General features: G+C 41.5%; 1 protein-coding gene across 1 annotated transcript; it reads right to left on the reverse strand.

Annotated features, from left to right (window-relative positions):
* Positions 1 to 746: 746 nt before the first annotated feature.
* LOC148521812 (keratin, type I cytoskeletal 19-like) lies at positions 747 to 16,657 on the reverse strand. The gene is made up of 8 exons (XM_088474679.1): positions 16,149 to 16,657; positions 13,455 to 13,537; positions 11,406 to 11,562; positions 11,058 to 11,219; positions 10,858 to 10,983; positions 6,757 to 6,977; positions 4,258 to 4,286; positions 747 to 921 (listed from the first exon to the last, which is right to left on the reverse strand). Exons 1-8 carry the CDS (start codon positions 16,593 to 16,595, stop codon positions 842 to 844), a joined length of 1,305 nt encoding a protein of 434 aa, XP_088330805.1. The 5' UTR covers positions 16,596 to 16,657; the 3' UTR covers positions 747 to 841.
* Positions 16,658 to 23,577: the final 6,920 nt, after the last annotated feature.

Consider the following 23,577-nt stretch of genomic DNA (forward strand, 5'->3'; position numbering starts at 1 on the left):
GCCAGTGTTTGCTCCCTACCCTATGGAAAGCTTTCACTATACTATTGTTCACTAGTTCATTAATCATTCATATATTAATGGACTCCTGAGTCTCCCCTGCCCATCCTCCCTACTCCATCCTTAAATTCTCATGGTACCTGTTTATAAATCATTATGTCAACTAACACACATGCACCTTTTCCTGTGCTGATAAATGATATCTATAAGAAAAGAAAAACGTCAAACTCTTGTGAGATCCAAAAGCATAGAAGATGTAGAAGTTGGATGCCTGCCCATAAGCACCCCAAAGTAAGCCTTCTTTTTTGCACATATCCCACCAGGGCCACCAAATCACAGTGGGGAGGGCTGCTCTAGTTCCACATTGCTCACCTCCTAGAGACACTGAAGCACTTCCACCTTTTAGTCATCACTATGGCATTAATGTGTATGATGATGGCATAGTTGTACTTTTACTGAAGAAATTAAGTATAAATAATTCCTGCTTAGAGTGGTGTTTATAATTCTAATTATAAGCTTGAAAAAATATAATATAACCTTGGAATGAGAAAATTATAGTATACACCAATTAAGTTGAAGAGATGACCTTTATGGTCATTGCAAAATATTTGGATTAGAAAGCTTGTAGTATGTATCAAAATAAAAGGTGAGAGGATTTCTCTGTGTTCTCAAGAGTAATTCAGAATGATATTTATTGTCATTGGATTTGTGTATAACTCAATGTAGAGGCGGACAACTTTATATGTTGCTGTAATTGTTTATTATTGCAAATTATTTCTGAAGAATATAACACGTATGGCTCATTGATTTAAAGATCTGGGAACAGAGAATGTGCTCTTAAAGTTCACTTCTTTTCAGTGGCAGGCACTTCTTCTTTCACAACAGTGTGGACCTTAGTAGTGGTTGTAGTGGTTGTGCTGGACCCTAGGAGGACAGAGAAAAAAGAAATCACTATACAGTATTCTTCACACTGCATAGGGGTACTTCTAATAGATAACTGGGTCTGTGATTGCTTATTGGGTCATTGCTCTAGACCAGTGATTCTCAAACTCGGTCCTCAGGACCCCACACAGTTGACATTTTCCAGGTCACCCAGCAAGTGCCCAGGTGTCAACATTACTCACTGACACATTTTAAAAGATCCACAGGTGGAGCTAATTATTTCACTTGTGATTCTGTGAGGAGACCTGGAAAACATGCACTGTTTCAGGTCCTGAGGACCGGGTTTGAGAACCTGTGCTCCAGACGACCCAGATGTGGTAGCTCCTTATATCATGGAGAGTGAGATTTATCAAAGCTTGGAGAGAGATAAAGTGGAGAGAGATAAAGTACCAACCAATCAGCTCTTAACTGTCATTTTTTAAACACAGGGATCTATTTACTAAGTCTTGGATGGAGATAGAGTGGACGGATATAACGTACCAACCAACTAATTAGCTCCTAACTGCCATGTCACAATTTGTGTTTGAAAAATTCAAGTTAGGAGCTGGCTGGCTGGTACTTTATATATGTCCACTTTTTCTCCATCCACGGCTTAGTAAATAGACCCCACAGTCTGTAAAATTACTGTCAGGAGCTGATTGGTTGGTATGTGATCTCTCTCCATTATAGCTCTCTTGAAGGTTTAGTGCATCTAGCCCGGAGTCTGAAATAACACATGTAGCACCTATGGTATCCAGTACCACTAAGGTATTTGCTGCTGGATTTAAAGGGACATTTGTTTTAAAAACATTGGGTGGGATGTCAGAAATGCAGTCAAACACCCGAAAATGCAGTTTTGGGGGTTTGACCACATTTCTCATATGCACCAAGCCTCGCCATTGGGCTGGATGCATGACGCATCACAATTTGCATGCAATGCATCTCGCCACTCTTTGCATGCATGCCGGTGTTAATTACACCAGTATGCATGAACAAAAATGCAAAGGACATCTCTCTCGGTAGAGAGACTTCCGGGTATATGACCGAGAAGTTCTTCTGGCACCCTTCTGCGCATGCACAGAAGGAAAAACGCTCCGCGGGGGGTGCTGGAAGGATCCGATTGGATTCCTCCCACATCACTCTGCGAATAGAAGCCCATAGGCTTCTATAGGGTAACGCCATCTTAAGATGGTGTTACCCGCCGCATCCAAGCAAGCTTGGTGCATATGAGAAATGCAGTCAAACTCCCGAAAACAGCAAATTTTCAGGGGTTTGACTGCATTTCTGACATTGCTGCATCCCGCCAGCTAAGGGCCCGATTCAGAGTTGTACGCTATGTCGATGTTCACGCAGTTGAGCGATTATCAGCTGACTCCACATGCGTCAGGGAACTATAGCTCTGCCGTCCCATTTGCGTGGCCATTCTGAGTGACCATAGAAACATTGAGGAAGTTGATGTTTGCCTGATCTTAAAAAGTGGGAGGCACATATTGAAACTGTTGTAATTCCTACACCGTTCACCCGATTTGGATGTAATTACCCTCAAATTAAATCTGAAAGTCTGCAGGTAAAGCATATCTTGTTTGTTTCATTTCAAAACCATTGTGGTGGTGAATAGAGGCCAAAATATGAAAATTCTGTCAATGTCCCAATATTTATGGACCTGACTGTATATGGGTGTGGATTGAAAGATAGACAGTAAAGAGGTCTACAATGTCTAGATAGACACCAGATGTTATACAGTCAATAGGTCAACAGGGACAAAAGGTTGACAAACTAATGGATGACATGTAAGAATCTCGACGGGTACAAATGGTCAACAGGGTCAAAAGGTCAATACTAAAATTGTCGATACAAAAATGGTCTTCATTTTTTTTTAGGTTCAGAGTTAGAGTTAGGCACTTATCGGAGGGTTAGGGTGAGGCACTTACCCCGACGGTTAGGGTTAGGCACCAGGAGGGAGGGTTAGGGTTAAACACTTACCGGAGAGTTAGGGTTTGGCACTAGAAGGGACGGCTAGTGTCAGGCACCAACCCCAACGATTAGGGTTATGCATCAGGAGGGAGGGTTAGGCACCGAGGGAGGGTTAGGGTGAACATTAGGGTTTGAAAAAAATGTGACGAACATTTTTGTGTCGACCATTCTTTTGTATCGACATTTGACCCTGTCGACAAATTGTACCTGTTGGCCTTTTGTTCCTGTCAACCTATTTACTGTCTATCTTTCAATCTACGCCCATACACACACATGTATATATATATATATATATATATATATATATGGGACAACTAAAGGAAATTACATGGCCTACGCAAGCATTCTGCGCCTTATTTACAAAGAAAGGGATGAGCTGTGAGGAGCAGTGTAAAATGCTATTTGGTGGAGCTGTGGTTCTTGATTTGCTCAGGTTTGCCTAGATTTCTGCCGCAACACATGGGTCAGAGGATATTATTGATATGATCATTTTGAGAATGTACTTGCACACCTAGCCTATCCCGCCCACTGTTCTTCCACCCATATCTGCTGCTGTCATCATTAGTATCAGAACTTATATCAGCCCTATGCTGGGTGCAAGTGACCCAGCTCAAACAGACATCCCGCATGATATGATAGAGCAAGGAAACAACTTACATGACAGAAGAGTTCCATGCGATCACATGGTTGCTACACACTTCCGCCCATTTCACGGAATGTGTGGTATGTTGATGGATAGAGCAATCCATACACACTAACAATCTCTGCACCTAATCAGGTGCATGCACAGAAGCCATTTTCTCCCTTTGGCGCATATGCAGTATGATGAAATGCATGAGATCCGTGCGCATTGTGATTTGCGTGCAACTCAGAATCAGCCCCATTGAGTGCATTTAATAAATGAAACTGTCTAAGTGTCACTGAGCAGATGGGTCTGCATCTAAGCACCCCTAGTAGCTATACCTTTGTTCACTAATAATTATGCTGATCAGAGCCGTAACTAGACTTTTTGTTGCCCTGTGCCAGAAAGTGCCTTGACGCCCCCTACCCTTCATTTTTCAAATTGTGACATAAGACGCACCAAAAAAGGGCCATGGCCTCATGGGAAGGGCAGGGGAAGAGATATAGAAGTTCAGGAATACTGGCGATAAAAGAAGAAGAAACTACAAGTGAGAATGATAATAAACAGAAAATTGACAGGCCCAAACAGCGCCCCCTTCTCTGCGGTGCCCTGTGCCATGGCACAGGTCCCACCACCCTAGTTACGGCACTGATACTGATATCAAGCTGATTAAATAATCAAATGTTAAGTTTGCATCCACAATTTAAGTCCATGCTTCTACGATCTCAGTGTAAGACATTTACCAGCACTCTCTTTGTGAGTTCCACCAATGCTGTAAAACAAAAGCAAAAAAACAGGAATTAAATGAGGTTCTGAAGTGTAAAAAAGCTATATTTTTAACTCTATTGCAATGTGATTGACTTTTGGTGTATGGCAACCTACACTGCATACCTTACTTTGGGAATGCTATGTTGTAAAAATTAATGAAATAAAGCATTGCATTGATTTGATGATAGTGTTGGCGTTAAACACCTATGAATGAATTCAGCCCAGGTAATATTATATGGGGTCATGTTTTGAGGGCTTTCATAAATTTTTCTGTTTTGGAAGTTAAATCATGCCTTCATTTGTTAATGTTACATAGAATATGCAAGCAATAGAGAGGGCACATTTTGCAATTTCATAAATGACTTGTTTCAACTCCATATTCCTTAACATTTAAAGTTACTTTGAAGGCTGTAATCATCAAAATGACAAATGTTTGCAGAACAAGTAATAGTAGTAAATAGAAACATAGAATTTGACGGCAGATAAGAACCACTTGGCCCATCTAGTCTGCCCCATTTTTAAACATATTGTTACCTCAACCCTTATTGATTCTTACTTCTTCTGAAGGATATCCTTATGACTATCCCATGCAGGGCCGTAGCTAGGGTAGTGCGGCCGGTGCCATCGCACAGGGCACCACAGGGCAGGGGGCGCTGTTTTGGCCTGTAAATTTCTGGTTATTATCATTCTCACTTGTAGCTTCCTCTTATTTCATCCCCAGCATCTCCTGGCCTCCCCGATCTCTTCCCTGGTCCTTCCCCATGAGGTCATTCCCCTGTTTTGGGTGCATTATGTCCCTTTGAAAAATGAGGGGGGCACCAATGCTCTTTCTGGCACAGGGCACCAAAAAGTCTAGTTATGGCTCTGCATGTTTCAGTTGCTCTTCTGTCTAAGGGCTCTATTTATCAACATTATTTTTACTAAAATAATGTGAAAAAGGGTGTTTTCACACCCTTTTCACATTATTTTAGTATCACCTATAGTTATTACAGGGCAATTGGAGTAGAATTCGTAAAATTCTACTCCAACCCCTAAGTATCACTTATTTTTAGTAAAGCAGATTGCATTTCCCATAACTGTAATGGGAAATGTGATCCGACCAGAGTTAATGAAATAAAAATGTGAAAAAATACCGGGGGAAGCCCTGTGATAATAACGCCATCTGGTGGTGGCGTTATCCAGGGTCTCCCCCAGTTACCGGCCTCCTGCCCTGCTCTAACGGGGAGAGCAGAGCCGGGAGTCGGTCCCAGTAATCAGCTGTGTGGTCTAAACAGAACGCAAGCTGATTACTGTAAAAAAAAGAAAAAAAAAATAGTAAAAAAAAAATTCACTGACCTGACTCCTGGGACCGGTGATCAGGCCTCCGGAGATGACTCCCCTCTGGTCAGCTGATCTCCCATTATGCACTGCTGCCCGGTCATCAGGTGATCGGGTCCTAGTGCAGTATGGGAGATCACCTGACCGGAGGAATGGAGAACATCACCGGAGGCCCGGAGCATGCAGGTAAGTGCTATTAAGGGAGGGGGGTCGCGGGGGGGGTCTGTGATCGCGGGGCTTAGCATCAGGGGTTAGCCTTAGCGCCGCGGTAGGGGGGTAGCAGCGGCGATCGGTCGGCGCATGCGCGAGCACTTAATCACGGTATTTTTTGCGAAAATACCGTGATAAGGCTCCAAAGGGAATTTGCAGGGACAGAGCTTTATCGCAAACTCTGTCCCTGTAAGGGATTTGTAGTAAATCCCTGTGATATTGCCTGAATTCGCAATGCGAATTCACTCGGTAATATCACACTACAGTCTGCATTCAATATGCGGATTGTAGTAAATAGAGCCATTATCCTCTACCACCTCTGATGGGAGGCTATTCCACTTGTCCACTACCCTTTCTGTGAAGTAATTTTTCCTCAAATTTTCCCTGAACAGAGCTGACACACAATTGGCACAAATCTTTTTAACCAAATGATGAATAACTTCATGACTTTAATGCTGGGTACACACTAAACAGATATATCTGCAGATCGAGTGATCTGCAGATATATCTGCAGTTGATGGGTTTTTTTTACACACTGAACAACCATCATCTTTGTTCAGTGTGTAGGAGGGGGTGGGTCCCGCTGGACAGGGGGCGGGACATGTCCGTCCCCCTCCCCGCGGCTGCCGCTGCATGTGTACGGGCGGTCTGTCCATCGTCTGAGAGATATGTCTGTGAACAACAATGTGAACAACAGACATATCGCGGGTACACACTGGTCGATGGGCAGCAGATATATTGGCCGATCAATTGATCGCCCAATATATCTATGTGTGTGTTCCCAGCTTAAGAACTGTGTTCAAGTCCAGGAACTATTTCCATGACCTGAGGAACTTCTTTTTTTGTTTTGTTAATGCAATGTATGCTTTAATATTTGCCCATTACGTTGGACTTTTGTGACAGGTACAGTATAAGTTAACTGAAACTTAGATGTTTGCTGCAACTACCTTTGGTCATGTTCATCCAGCAGCTTGCGGTAGGTAGCAATCTCAGCCTCAAGGTGAGCCTTTATATCCAGGAGAGTCTTGTACTCCATATTCTGACGTTCCAGGTCAGAGCGAAGATCTCCCAGCTGTCCCTCAAAGGTGCCAATTACAGATTGGATATGGTGAAGCTGGGCAGCATAACGAGCCTCAGTGTCTGAAATGGAAGCCTCCAGTCCTGATTTCTGAGGAGAGAATATTGGATAATTGTGATATGATAATATAAAAATAATTTTATTTCTTTGTGTGACAGTCAATCATACTTTGCTCATTTTGATATTTATTTAATTATTAGGTTACATAAGTGCTGTGCTACAGTGCAAACATTCCTAGACCTTTCAAGGCTCCTGTACAGTACTATACATCTGCCAATGTGGCAATTTGATATGTTTGCATTCCATTAGGATTGCATTCCAGATTTGTTACAGTATTTGCATTTAGGTTCTGCATGACTCCATACAAGAAGTGTGTCATTTAAAATGGAGATAGGTCACCAAAATATGCAATATATAATAACATTCTATGGGTCTGATTCAGAGCTAATGCAGTAGCGGGTGCGACTTTTACCACAGCTGATACTGTAAATTTATGATTATGCAGCAGGTGATGGGCTGTTTACTGAGATAGATTGCGACTTTAATCAACAGCTGTGCATCATTGAGCGGACATCGACTGCACCATCGGACATTCGAGCAAACCTATGTCCAAGGATGTCCAACTGTACATGGCACGCCCCAATCACATTCGCAAATGCGTCCGCCGGTGTAAGCTAGCCCCCCGTCTCCCCTCAAGGATCGCCTATCAGAAATACATGGATCTTCATGCAGTTCGGATCTGCGTCCTCCAGTGGTAACCATAGGAACAGATTGAAAACAGCGGGTGCTTGCATCCAATGTTTTAAATGCATCCATCTCTGAATCAAGTCTTATGTATCCAGTTAAGAACAAATGCTGGCCACAGACATCCCTATATTGTAATATATGTTGGGCACGTGTAGCATGAAAATGGCCAATATGCTCAATGGGCCTGATTTAGCGATGTACGCAAACTCAATGGTTTGTGTACATCTGCGATGGCGGGAGGGAATCGGCATGAAATACCGACGGAGTACACTGACAGCGGCATCCAGAAGGTTGGAATCTTGACAGGGGAATGGTGAGTACTGTTCCCCTGTCCTATTTACCCCCTAACTCTAACCCAGTGGCGTATCTATAATGGGTGTAGTGTGTGCGGGGCACACGGGCCCCCGGGTCCAGGGAGGCCCCGCACCGCACACCCTGCACCCATATTTTTTTAAACCTACCTGTCCGTGGTCCCACGTCGGGTGTCAGCGCTGCTCAGAACACCAGAAAATTGCCGCCATGGACATTTTTCCAGTGTTCTGCGCATGCGCAGTAGGCTCCACACTAGAGAGTGCCCGGAGTCTACTAAGGCTCCGGTGGCTGGCCAGCCGCGTCAGTCGTTTTGATGTGCACCTCTATGGGGTGCGAGAAAAATATGTTGATGTTGGTGGTTGGAAGGTCCTGGAGGAATAGTTGAAATGCTACAGTAGCCATCATTGTTAAATTAATACTCTTCAGTGAGTTGAGGAAGTGTGAGAACAGGGTGTGGAGAGAAAAAAAAACAATCAACAGTGTACAGGCAGTACACTCCAGCCCATTTAGCACATGCTAATACACACATGCCCATTACTATATTAGCCATAACTGCCTGCCCTGTTTTTAGAGACTTTGTTCTAATTACATACAGTATAGCATTTTTCACAGACCATCTTTCAGAGACTGAGAAATGTTCTAAATGTAATCCACTGCTTAGAGTGCTAAAGAGATTTGAGGTTTACACTGCTCTTTCTCCGACGCTGTAAGTAACCGGGTTACTTACCACCAGCAAAGTGCACCACCAATGTCAACAATTGATAATATTACATACTGTTAGAACTGTGATAGAATTATGTTTGTACTATTGAGTGAGGTATGTTATTAGTAATTATTGATCTATGAGTTTTTATGTTTGATTTGTGGAGGTAGATTCATCATTGTAATAATAGTTTTATAGTATAGAAATTGTTTGTACCATCTAATGCTTGATTTATCTAACCTTCTAAATAATTATAATTTATATCCCATCCACAATTAATATTTACAAAGTATTTACAATAGTCTGCACAATGTTATTGTCTTTTGGACTGGCTTTTTTCCCACCAAACCATCGTCTTCCCAGTTCCATCCTAATAGGCATTTATAGGCAGAAGATGGTAGTTCAACCCAGGCAAGGGTAGCCCTTCTACATCCTTGAAGAAAATGCAATAATTTGGCGCACTGATCCAGAGATAACATGGTTAGATTGCACACGCAACCACAAAGTCACACATATCATCACCCATTACCATCAGAGTGAGTGTGCAGAGGGGGTGTTACACATACAACTGAATATTATACTTGCAATTTGTTACAGAAATGTATACTTTTATATATTCTATTACTTATACATCTCTCTTATGTAATTTATCAACTACCAGCTGCATTTGTAAGCATACGAACAGGATGAAACATATTTAGTATCATTTCATGAGTGAAAAAGCCAAATAGATACTGTGCTTCAGAAAAGATATGAAAATTAATAAAAGGAAAACTATAAATACAATACATGATGATTAGTTGTATGAAGAGTATATATAGGTTTATATAACATGAGTGAAGGTTTATGTTTGTAACACCATGTGCTTTTGGCTGGAGCTGTCTTATGGGGCCTATGCATTAGCATATCTTTTGCAAAAGATGAAAGACAAAAGATTATCCCTTGAAAATTCCTGGGGCTGCGGTGACAGATATCTGTCAGGAACATGACAGATTTTTGCAAACGACAAACGACGAACGATATTGCATGACATCATTCAGGGAGTGGATTTTTTTATGTTTCTATTCATTTTCATTAAAAATATCTGTCAGCGATAAGCGATAATTGACCAACATGTTGGAGAGACAAAAGACAAAATTTGTCGGCTGCGGGAGTGCGCATTTTCATCGTTCAGAGCCTATCCATTAGCAGATACATTGAGGGACTGAACGATAAATCGTTCATCATTCAAATTTATCTGCTAATGGACAGGCCCCTTTAGACATTTTCTCTGCATAATTCTAAAGCATTAGGTTAAAGCTGGAACTTTTTTAATATATTTTGCGAAAAATACCCTGAGAACAGTACGAAGAAGATTCTCGAGGACAAAACTTTCTCTCAAGCTCTCTCCCTGCGTGCGAATTGTAGCACATCCAAGTGATATTTCCTTAATTCCCAATGCGTATTTAGGTGAAACTATCACACCACAACTGCATTTTAAATGCAGATTGTGGTAAATATGCCCCTTAGACATTGATGTATGAAAGACTCTGTAATATAATTATTTTCATTTATTTATATAGCTCCACCAATTATGCAGTGATGTGCAGAGAGAAATGTGTCAATCACCATTACCTTCTCTAAAGGTGCATACAGTCTAAATTCCCTGTTTAAATTTCCAGATATATTAACACAAATGTACACACACAGTAATGAGCAGCCAAATAGCCTACCTGTATGATTTGGAGTGTGAGAGAAAATGTAGTACCCAGAGGAAACCCATACAACTGGGAGAACATACAAATATCACACAAATAATGCCCTGGTTTGGAATTTAAATTTAAGGCCGCAGTGTTGTGGGGTAGCAATGTTAACCACTGTACCATCATGCTGTGCATAAATAAAAGTGGCCTAACCAATGCAGTAGGCTGAAAATTATTATAGAAATGGTATAATGCATACCCACAAGGCAAATACAATTCTGTGATGTAGTGTTCCTATATATACATGGAGAAACATGGATTCATTGGTCGTGATATTTGATGGGATGAAAAACGTTCCATCTTTTGATGGGAATGCAGGCTTATGCTGCACTTGTTGTGTATCTTGTATTGTGCCCAAATGTTGTACTGACACTATACTTATCGATAAGTTACAATCTGATCTGGGACAGACTGTAATTGCAGATTTAAATGTGTTCATATTTAATGTCTACGTATGTACCCTTACCGTGCTGTGCTGTGACTGCAGCTCAATCTCCAACCCTTGCGCAGTGCGCCTTAGATCCGTGATCTCCGACTTGCTAGACTGGACTTGTTCTGTGTGGGTAACAACTTCCTTGTGGAGCGATTCACTCTAGAAATGGACAATTTAGATGCAGTTACATTTTATAACTAATGTGATAGATATCTATAGGAATGAAGACATACCTGAGACAAGAACCATGCTTCAGCATCTCTCCTGTTCCTCTCGGCAATGAATTCATATTGCTCTCTCATTTCAGACAGTGTCTTAGTCAGATCAGTCCCAGGAGCTGCATCCATTTCTACATTCACTGTACCACTCATTTGCTGGCCCTTCTCACTCATCTCCTGAAGAGAAATGAAAATACCTTGTTGGTAGATCTAGACTAAAAAGCCCTCATGGACAGTGATCTTCAGAAAGCTCAACAGTCTTGAAGTTTCTCACATCCTTCAAGCCAACACTGATTTCCCTGATTGTATTCCATAAATAACATGAGAAATATTCCCACATAAAGAAATTGTAGATGTTCTCACCTCCTCATGATTTTTTTTAAGGTAAGCCAACTCCTCCTTTAGGTTCTCGATCTGCAGTTCCAGGTCAGATCTGGAAAGCGTTAATTCATCCAAAACTTTACGCAGGCCATTTATATCAGCTTCAACACTCATACGCAAGGAATGTTCATTCTCATACCTAAGGAAGACAAGATTGTAGGTTGAGAACTAGAATGTAGGGAGGCTCAAGAAGTGGCAACTACTTGAGTAAAATTAGGTAATCTTTTTCTGTATATTATTTATTTTAACCATTCTCTTGCTCTCTATCTTTCTTTTATATAATCAGCCAACTTAAATCTATTTTACTTTCAATACATTTAACTGATCATGCACTTTGATTCATATTACCATTTTACTTCCGGTAAATAGGAGTGTCCAATTTAAAAATGTTGGTTGGATATAAAATAATGAATTTCTAGATATCTGAAGTGAAAAATTGAGCATCATAATACTAATAACAACATTTTACAGAGGTACCTACAGAGAGGTTTTTCTATTCTACATTCTCTTTTTCCTCCTTCAGAAATGCTCCTATAGGGCTGAAATGTACTGTACTAGAGGAAATCAAGCTCTCATATGGACTTGTTCTACTTAAAATGTATACTCTCTTCCTACAGTTCCACACTATCTCATACCAATCAGTGGTACAGTACTTCAAATCTCTTATCTATCTTTAAATCCCTACTTTGAACCCACAATCTCACATGCCCCTCTCTTACTCTCAAGACTCTCCTCTTTTGGTTTCATTATCGATTTTACTACCCTCTACCATAGGCCTCCTCCTATCCCACATCTACCCGTTTCCTGCCTTCCCCCTTTATCTACCTTCCACACCTACTACCTGGGATTAGGTCCTCCAACTTTCACATGGACACAATTCCCTCATTTCTCTGCTCCCTCTGTCATGAAGTCTGTTCTTATTTTGCCCAGCTCTGTATCTCTCCACTGGCTCTGTACCCTTCTCTTTTATACTCACCCTTGTGTCATCCATCCACAACTGACCCAAACTCTCCCTCTCCCTCTCTCTAATACCACTCTATCTCTATCCTCTGTTTTGCTTTCACGCTTCTCGAGAGGATTGTCTATATCCACTTATCCTCTTTACTTTTCTCCTACACCCTTCTCTGTTTCTGCCCCCTCCACTCCACTGAAATTGCCCTAACCAAGATCTCCAATGACCTTCTCACATCCAGTTTCTTCTGGACCTATCTGCTGTCTTTGATGAAACTCTCCTGCATCAAACCTTCTCATCTCTCAAGCTCCATGACTTCTAACTCCATCTCCCCTCTCTCTTACATGCATACCCCCAACTGTTCATCTTTTCCCCTTAGTATGTAAGTCACACATGCAGAGCCTTCATCCCATTGTTCTCCCACTAGCCATATCCAGATCACCAGTGCTCCACCCCTATGTCTCCTTTTTCCTCTTCTGCAACATTGATAATGTTAGATCACCATATCTGTAGATATATCATTGCATCTGCTGGTGATTGGTTGTACGGGTGACCTACCGATCAACCATACACATGCTGCAGGGACCCGGTGGTGAGTGACAGCTCAACTGGGTGGTCAAATTTTAATGCTTGCCAAGTTGTGACATCAGGTCCGACACATCAGGCAGACGATTGGTAAGTGTATATGCACTTACCAATTGTCAGATATATTGGTGGGTCGGCCGTCGACCTAGTGTAGTGTGTACCCAGCATTACAGTAACAACCTTTTTTGGAAAAGAAAAGAAAAAGTGCAATTTTAAATGCCAAAAACTTTGATATAAAACAGGACATACTAATGGTGCAAATCTGCACTAAAACCATAGCAAACAATCAGCTATTCATTTTTCACCTGTCTAGCACAGATTACAAAATTAAAGAAGATGTCTTATTGGCTGCTAAGGTTTAGTACAGATTTGAACAATGTTAGTAAGTAACCCACAGCGACTCTAACATCTTTTTGACCACTGCTCTTCAGCAAGACTGCTCATTTGTCACACTAAAATGCTATTTTTTATTTTCCACCAGTTAAGAACCTTACTTGAGTTTAAAATCATCAGCAGCCAGACGGGCATTGTCAATTGCAAGTAAAACTTGATTGTTTTCAATAGTGGCATTGAGGATCTGTAAATACAAACAAGAAGTAAATAGTAGATATGTCAGTAACAGCCATAGGGTCTGATTCAGAGATTGACGGTATTGCAGAGCCCTACACAAGCAGTTTTGCAATTCCGTTTATCCTAATGCAAATGCAGAAGGAGGTGTCAGACACCTACTTGCTGCATTTGCGAGCACCATTGCAACCATCGCGACCAATGGTTGCCATGGTGGCTCCTTAGGTCAGGCTGCGGGAGCTGAAACCTGACTGAGTGCTGGTCACTTCAGAGGCCAGAAATGTGCGTCCGCTAATGCAGACCCTGGCCTCATCCCTCCCGGAAAACGGGGGCGAAACGCCCCCGTTTCTTGGGAACGATCACTAGTCAAACCCCCGCTGCGCCCACCAAACGGCCTGTGAGTGTGATCGCAGGACCCATTCTACACATGTGCAGAATGGGTCCTGCGCAGACGCAGACCCGGAAACATCGGAGATATATGTTCATCATCGGATGAACGTACATCTCTGAATCAGGCCCATAGTGTGCTCCAGTCAGTTACCCGTAGAAAGTTGCATCCCGGACCCTGGTACACACATATTAATCACTAAAAAGACAGCAGTATAATTCAGAGCTGGATTAAAAATAGGCCAACCCAGGTGTCAGCACAAAATCCTAGTAGTGCTCAATAGATTAGTATTTTGGGTCAATGTAATGTACCACAGTCTTCATCACAAACAACTGTGTGTGCAAGCACTTGGCCACTCCTAGTTATTTATACTGCATTTGAACATTTTTCTACCAAAATCTTCGGACAATTATTCTATTTGTAGTGTTCAAAATGATATTCCCTATCAATCAAAGTCCTATTCTTGGTCATTGGATTGGGATGGACAATGCACAGAAATCCAGTCTGCCGATGATTAACCTAATCTCATGTGATCCTGTCGTTCAGTGCAACTGCTGCAAAACTGGATCTGTACAATTTGGCCAGCTATAAAATCTCTTCCTCCTATAAAGGGTGGTAAAAACCATGTCTCTGGTAGCACCAATACAGGGGTGGTAAAGCCTATGGGAGAGATGTATCAAATCTTGGACAGAGATAAAGTGCCAACCAAACAGCTTCTAACTGTCATTAACACAGCCTTTAAAATTGCAGTTCGAAGCTGATTGGTCAATCTCTATCCACTTTATCTCTCCTAGGTTTGATACATCTCCCCCTAAGTTCCCACCTGTTTTCCCCAACATGTCTCACCTTGGGGCAGATGTATGAAGCTCTGGGAAGTGATAAAGTGGAGAGTGATAAGCGACCAACCGCTCAGCTCCCAACTGTCATTTTTCAAACACAACCTGTAACATGACGGTTAGGAGCTGATTGGTTGGTCGCTTTTAACTCTCCACTTTATCATTTCTCAGAGCTTTATACATCTGCCCCATGGTGTGAAAAGTAGGGGCAAAAGAGGATAAAAACTTTTTATCCAATGTCTCGACTCCTCTGAGACTGACAGTCACTGCTCTATACTGTATATAGCAAGGAGTGGACTAAACTGGTACCACCCCATGCTCATTCTGCAACATAGGAGGAGCAGAGTGATGGGAAAGATGGGGACAGATGTATAGAAGCTCTGAGAAGTGATAAAGTGGAGAGTGATAAACGACCAACCAATCAGCTCCTAACTGTCATGTTACAGGCTGTGTTTGAAAAATGACAGTTGGGAGCTAATTGGTTGGTTGGTTATCACTCTCCACTTTATCACTTCCCAGAGCTTCATACATCTGCCCCCATGTCAGTATGTCAGTCACTGTGTTTTTTCCTGCAGTCTATGTGTAGTGTGCAAAAATTGCACCATTTATTAAATCTCTCAAAAGCTCTTATGATCTTAAACAAATCTGGTAATGTATGGTATATGTGTTCTTCAGAGAACACTTATACATCATATAGAATCACTATACAAAGGCAACTAGAGACTTGACTGGCATGCTGGGACTTTTAGTTCCATAGTATTTGATGTTTCAAAGGATGTCCAATGCTAGTTTGACAATTCTTATTTGCTGGACCACTTACTACAATTCCATTGCAGAAAACAATTCTACAGTAGTTTGTCATAAGCAAGCATCACTTACCCGTAATATGTTGATTAATTTCTAAGCACTTATATTACTATATAATTTAAGCCTTAACATCACCCTATTCAGATTTTTAAGCCCTTAAAAATATTTTAGTGACAGTAATCAATAATGTTCCTGAGAACCAGCAGTTATGGGCAAATTATGTAAGTTAACATGAAAATGATGCAAACAAATAAAATTAAGTATACATTTTGAGCATAGGGACTCAAAAATGGTAAATACAGGTTTACACATATCCAAACCATAGGTCTGGAGCACATTATATGCAGTTTCATGTTGTCAGTAGGATGTAATAATGTTACTGACTGTCAAAGATTCAAGTTAACTTTTCCTGGCAGTAATTTAATGATGATCTATTACAATTTAAAACTAATTTTTAATTCTTTGTTGTTGTTTTTTTGTTCACAGAGATGCCAAACTGTCAACCCTATATGACCCAAATTAAAACAGTCTCATGATGATATAGTCTAAGCAATATTCTAGAGAAGTGTTCTGGACTCTATGTTAGGTACCTTTTCACGCAGCTCCTCAATTGTAGCATAGTAGGGAGAATAATTTTGCTCACGCACAGTGACTGAACCTTGCTTCTCATACCATTCATGGATCTTCTTCTCAAGGTCATTATTGGCTTCTTCCAAAGACCGCACCTTGTCCAGGTAATTAGACAGACGATCATTCAGATTTTGCATGGTGTGTTTTTCGTTCCCAGAGAACATTCCATCTCCACTGTTGGAAGCAAAACTTGTGCCATATCCAGAACCACCGAAAGATGCCCCGCCACCAAATCCAGATGACAAGCTAGTTCCCAAACCATGAGACACCGTCCTGGAAATGGATTGGGGGAACCCTGAGCCACCGTATCCACTATGAATACTTTGCCCTCCATAGACACCAGCAAGTCGTGTGGAGGTGCTACTTCCTGGTCTGGAAGAGCTGCTATGAGCATAGCTATAGCTCATTTTGGTACTGATTGAAAGAGCACTGTTAGAACTAGGAAACACCTGTTGGAAGTGATGCTAAGAGTTCATTCAGGCACTTTTTATGCTGTCCACAGTTGTGGTTTCCATGGGGATGTTGTGTAGTTGTTTGATGAAACCTCCTACTTGGCTTAAAGCCATATGAATACCTTTCCAAACTTTACTTATCATGGATTCCTCTTTTGCAGATGCATATCAAAGTTTCTCTCTATTTTTTTTTCTGGAAACAAAGAAACCACACAGAACAAGCAGTTCTTTGCTATAGGCTATGGTCTCAACATCAGGGTCACCTTTCAGTATTTGTCATAAACAAATATACAATTTTGCTGCCTTGTGTACATAAACTTGTTCTTTTCAAATCAAAGGGATGTTAAGGAAACAATGGTCATTTTAAGATTACAGTGATAAGTGTAGTTTTCACATTTTTCTATAAATGACACTGAGAAGAAACAAACAACCTGAGAGCATGTGAGCATTCATTAACTTTAGAAGTGTAAGCCAAATGTCTTTACACTGAAATGTACCGCTTTGCTTTAAGTGTCTTAAAAGAAATAGTATACTAAGTATTGAAGTATTTCTTATGCAATTGTAGATAGGGTGAATGGGAGCTTAAGAAAGAAGCAATAACTTTAGCCATAAGTTCAGTTCATAGTGCTTTTGGTGTGCTGAAAATGCATGGGGCTTCTCTAACGATGCCCCTTAAATGGAGAATTTTGGGAGCACCATCTGTCTGTAGAAGTATAGCCTTTCTAGTTAACTTCTTGGATGCAGGAGCTGACTATTAATAGCTAATTATCATCTATGTTGCCATGGACATATGATGTTCAAATGTAAATGCAGAGATGCATGTATACGTTCCAGAATGCCCCCTCATGCATGATTATATAAGTCCAGGCTGTGAATAATTATTCAATGATGAAGAGCAACCTAATAACAATCTCAATAGCTGCCTAGCTGAGCTCCAGGAGTGGATAAGTGCCAGTTGGCTGTGACTGAATCCTGATAAAACAGTGGTCCTGATGAAAGGAGCTCACCATCAAAGGACAAGACTACAGCATAACCAACCAAGTGGACTTAAATATCGGAGTTCAGAATTACAATACACAGATAATGTGTGGAATCTTGAGGTCCTGGATAGTGGCTTGAATATTAGACATCAGGTATCAGCCACAATCACGTCCTCATTCTTTTATCTGAGGAACATAGCTAGAATCTAGCACTTAATTCCCTCAGAAGATCTGCCTAAGTCATACATACATTTATATCATCACGCCTAGCCTACTGTAATGCCCTCTACCTTGGTCTCCCAGCAAAATAATTACACCGCTAGCAGATGATACAAAATGCAGTTGCCAGGCTATTGATCAACCAGCCCCATTCCAGCCACATAACACCCATTCTCGACTCTCTTCACTGTCTGCCTGTAAGATGGAGAATCTGTTTCAAGATTGGCTTACTGACTTTCAAAGCCCTACATAACCAAGGACCAAGGTTCCTGAAGCAGCTTCTGATTCTTTACTCCCCCACTCGATTACTACAATTAGTAGATGAAGGACTATTAGCAGTTCCTCGAATCTCCCTGAATTCATCTGGGGGTCGAGATTTTAGCTATGCATCTCTGACTCTATGGAACTTGCTGCTTTGCACAGTTCAAGAGGCCTCCACTCTAGAGTCCTTCAAAAATAGACTCAAGACTCTGTTTACTCATGCATTTCACTATTGCCCCTTCACTAATGTTTCCCTTTGCTGTTAAGCTCTTTACTGTTAAGCTTATTTTGTATTTTAAATGCAAATGTAAAGCACTATGGGGTCAATGCTATTAAGTGCGAAGGGTGCGAGCTGCCGTTGCAACGGAGTTAAAATGTCAGCAACGGACCAGCACCTTGCACCCATTGCTGCCCACTACAAGCCAGAATTCACTTAATTTAGCTGGAAGCCCTATGGGGCTGCAAGCAAAATTCAGCTAATCCAGTCTGCCGTAAAGTGCGGACATTGCCGCGATGACTCGCACTGCCGAGATCATCGCGGCTAATAGGATGGACCCCTTTGAGTCCCATTCAGAGAAAAGTGCTGCTATATAAATATTATTATTATTATTATTATTATTATTATTATTATTATTATTTTATGATTCCTGCAAGTACTTCACTTTATTACTGTGTAACTTTTGTCTTGTTTGAGCTAACTTCTGTTTTGGTTGAGCTTGACCTGCAATGTCCAATGTTAGATGCTCTAAAATACACAGGACCTAGTGTACATATATGCAGGAACATCACCTATGCATTTTAACCCAGAAGTCACAAAGATGACCATCAGTGATAGTGTGGCTCTACTTACACCATAGAAGAAGCTCGGGAAGACTGACTTTTATAATAGTGTGCCTTTAAAACAGTTTTCTGGATAAGATGAACTATCATCATTATAGCTTCTTTTGCTAAATTATTGTATTTAGCTTCTCAAAAAGGTATGACATTTAATAAAACAGATTTCATACGTGCTATTATTGACATACGTCCTCTTGGATTGACATTTGGTGAAACTAAATTTCTTTTTTTATGACAGGGCGCAAACAAACTAGTGACCCAATAAAATAAATGCTTTCCATCTTACCTGTAAAACTTGTAAAACTAGAAACATAGAAATAAACTGCAGGTCCTTCTATTCTGTCTATTTATTGCGTTTTGTATTTTTGATGGGGGGTGGGGCAGAGGTGTTACATTTTATTTTTTTGTTGGGGGTATAGATGTTTTTAAAATTTGTTTCTATCTAAGTATTAATAATAGCAATACTGTATGTTTGTGCCATTCATTCTGGAATTCTTTACTGTATGTGTCCTAACCACATTGGCTGGGAGTCTATTCTTTTGAGCTACAATGCTTCCTATAAGAAAAGTTTCTCCTAATGTTATAGATGTGTTTTCCTTTAACTATCATCATATTCCATTTGAAACCTAACTGTTGTATAAGACAGACATTGATGCATTCTTACATAGTGCTATCACACTAGTCTTTAAGTGGTATATATGTGCTCATAAGTCACTTAGTGGTTGATGGCATGCCAAATGACTCAAAATAAACCCTGAACAGACTTAACCCAACTAAAATAAGGGAATTGAATGGTGGTGTAAAGTCACAGCTTTTATTAATTGAATTGAACTGAGATGGTTGGCTATGAAAGCATTGCAGACAATTAGCTCCAACCAATACACTATGTACACCCTCGATGCAACCTGAGTTGTGAAGAATCCATCTCTCCTTAACTGGTATAGAGCCTCTAGTTACCCCTTCCAGAGGTGCAACCAGGTTCCCAACAAGACCAGGGCAACTCAAAGGGGAATTGGTCCACAACCACCTCTTGCATCACTTGTGGCTGCTAATCAGCAATATATTCTAGGTTCCAAAAAGCCACAGCCTGCCTCCCACCACCCATGACAAAGGTAAACAGCTGCACAAAGAAGAGGACCAAACCTAAGGTGCATACCATCAGACCTGTACAGATAGCCAATATAGATTTGTATCTAAGGGAGACTATTTGCACCCAACAAACATTGCAATGTCATATTGACTACACAAGGCGAGGACAATCCCTTATCCCCAACTCCCAAGTTCATATCCAAAAATTTAACTATGACTATGACAATCAGCATGACACACAACTAATGTACAATAATAACAAGCCCAAAAGTTGCATAAACAAAGCAGGGTAAATGGGAAAAGGGTAACCTATCTGAAGGTGAAAACCATAAAAAATACCAACATCCAATTAAGCTCTCTCTGGTGGAAAAATAGATAAACCTCTTCGTGGCCTGATTCAGACTTGGAAACAGAGTAAGATAGACCAGGTAACTGTGTACCTGGACAAACCATGTTGTAATGCAAATATGTCCTTTTTTATTTTTGCATGTGAGGTACATACTGGCTGCTTTTGCATGTAGCCCACAAATGCTGGACAGCTTTATATTTACACTACAATTTAGATTTCAGTTTGGACATAACCCTCCCAAATCTAAATCTCTATGAGCATTTTGAATCTGTCCCATCTGCAGTCCAACATAGTTTTACCAAGATGCACAGTTACTTGCACTTTCTTACTCTATTCCCAAATCTGAATCAGGCCCTGCCCAGGGGCCTTTTAAGAGAGGAGAGGGCCCGTGTGCATTCCCCGTGCAGGGCCCCCTCCTCTCTCCCCGGCTGGCCGGCCACCGCAGAAGCAGTAGACCCTTAGCACTAGAGTGTGCCGAGAGTCTACTTTGCATGCGGCGGCCATTTTCCGGTGTTCTCTGCAGACACCAGATGCGGGACCACGGACAGGTGAGTTTTAAATAATATGGGTATAGGGTGTGCGGTGCGGTGCCCGCATGGACCTGGGGGCCCATGTGCCCTGCACCCATTATAGATACGCCCTTGCCTCTGTCCCCACTGCAACAGTGGCAAGCTATTTATGTACTGGGTTGCCCAAAACAGGAAGCAAAAGTAAGACATTGGGACAGACCAGTAGGACAGGCAGATAGATACACTGATGCAATTCAGCTCTCTAGAGCATGGATGGATGCAACAGCCTATCTTTGCCCTGGTGTGAAAGTTTTAGCCTGGAAGCACAATGGATGTGAGCCAAGACCCAACTACCTATGTTGTAGGACACCTAGATAGCCTGTGAGCAAAGCATACAGTGCAGAACCCAGATGGCGGAACAATGGAAAAAAAAAAGTACTCACAAATAGCCAATCATGCAGTGCCCAATCTGGAGCTAACACACAAAGTAGAGCCCCACCAGGAGACAATCAGAAAAAGCAGGGCCAATACACAAAATAGCGAGCAACCCAATGTTCAGGGCGGAAAACAGAGCCAGAGCCAAGCAAGAGGACTGACGTAGTAACCCTTTTAGGCAGTGAGGGCTAATACCAAAAACCAGCACACATCGGTTGCAATATCCCATGCAAGCCCACAGTATAACCTGAAAAGGAAATCATGACAAATAGAAGTGCAGTAGACAAGTGCATCCTCCTGCTAGTCTAACAATAAAGAAAACACAACACAGACATGTCCCACCTTCACATCACCATCAAAAGGTCAGCTATTTATCAGAATCTTACACAAATGGGCCCATATTTGACTATTTGCTTGACACATAGAAAACCACAAAAGTGGAGCACAACCGTGAGCTAGAACAGAAGTATTCCCCAATACACCAAAACACATGTAAACCAGGCGTATATAAAAAAAAAACAATCCTAGTGAGATTTGTGGGCTCAGAGCTTGATGAAAAGTGAGCACCAAACTGATGCAACAGCCGTACCCCTGTCTATCATAGTGGGCCTGATTTGGATTTGTACGCAAACACAATGGTTTATATACAAATCTGATGGTTCTGGGGCTACGCAGGTATAGGACCCGTTCTGCACAGCATGATTGACTGCAATGTTTGGGGGGGTGGCAACCAGGACCGTTCTACAAAACGGGCATGTTACCCCTGGTTTGAAGGCAAGTTGATCCCAAGGTCTGCATCATATGACATCAGCCACTGATTGGTCTGACTTGGCCAATCATGGCTAGGGTGCAGGAAATCTCATGGGTCCTGACAGCCTTCGGGGAAGTGCTGAATATACAGTATGTATATACAGTGCTTCTGGGTCCGTAGGATCGGGTATTTGATTTATTTTTTTGCAAAGGTCCCTGGATGCCTGTTGGACAAGAGGACAGACCAGCACCATTGAGTAGGTAAGCATGGAATGTGAGTGCAGGTGAGTGAGTAAATGTGTAATTAAGGGTTAAAACTTTCTGTGTCCATGTCCTGTCATTTTTTTTATATTTTCTTTAACCCATTACACCTGCACCCACCACCTCCAATGGTTTGTGGAAGAACCCTTGGCTTTCAGCCCAAAGTTTTTTGATCCCAGGGAGTGGGGATCTCATTTTATTTTTGGGATCCCCACTTTCTGAGGATTGCCAGCCCTAGGCTGAACCGTTTGGGATGGTGAATGCTTTGGCAGGGAGACCCCAGGCTATGAGTCTCCCTGCTGTGGCATTACCACCCCAAGTGGTTCACCCCAGTGCTAGTTATAGGAAAATAGGGGGAACCCCACATCGGTTTTCCCTTCAATTTCCCTGTAACAGAACAGGCTCAGAAGTCCAGGGTTGGATATGCTTTTGGGAAGGGGGGGGGATGCCATTTCTTATCTTAAATTTTAACCCTTAATAATAACACCAAAAAGCACACAGAAACACTGCACAAATTACACTGATCTGTGCAGTGCTTCTGCAGAACACGCTGCTCACAGGCACTTCTATTAATTTCATCCCAATACGACTGAATTCGCACACGATCAACATGATTCCATAGCCCATCGGAAAACACAATTCAGTCAAACATGATTCATAGTAAATTTGAGTGCTTTATTGGGAAAAACTCTCTCATATCCCATTGTGTTTAAATTCAGACAGACACGATTTTTAGTAAATTTATCCTTTGGAGTGCCAGTCTCAACACAATCAATCTATGGTTGCCATATAGCAAGGAGGTTGGTCCAAGGAGCCATAACACATGATATTGTGGAATTTAAAAATAGGTAGTGTAATATTAATCAGCATTGTCCATTCCCCAATAATTCTTCCCATTTGACTGAAAGGGACTTTCTGGGGTAGAATAGGAAAAATCTATAAAAGAAAATATAATTGAAGCTTAGTGGAAGGTGGATGGTGAAAAGTCAAGACACAGGTGTACAGGCTGCTGTTTATTGGAGCTTTATAACATACCACATCTGTACATTTAGCAGTGCACGTAAGCAATTTTAGGATACATTTGTGTAAGAAGTAGACAGACACCAGTAAAGCTACACTCCAAAAAGTGAGTTTTCAATGCTGTCAACCAACCCCATGTTTAGCATACTGGTAGATAGTAAAGACTTTAGAGAGGAGGGGGCCCATGTACATTACTTGTCACGGGCCCCATCCTCTCACCCCAGCGG

This window comes from Taudactylus pleione, unplaced genomic scaffold, assembly GCF_031769625.1.
Source record: "Taudactylus pleione unplaced genomic scaffold, aTauple2 ptg000155l, whole genome shotgun sequence".
NCBI classification, from domain to species: Eukaryota; Metazoa; Chordata; class Amphibia; order Anura; family Myobatrachidae; genus Taudactylus; species Taudactylus pleione.

Coding starts and splice junctions, on each gene's coding strand:
- LOC148521812 (XM_088474679.1), bottom strand. CDS start 16,595: ATGAGCTATAGCTATGCTCATAGCAGCTCTTCCAGACCAGGAAGTAGC. Junction 11,563..13,454: donor GCTGATGATTTTAAACTCAA/GTAAGGTTCTTA, acceptor TGTCTTCCTTAG/GTATGAGAATGAACATTCCT. Junction 4,287..6,756: donor CTGGATGAACATGACCAAAG/GTAGTTGCAGCA, acceptor TTTGTTTTACAG/CATTGGTGGAACTCACAAAG.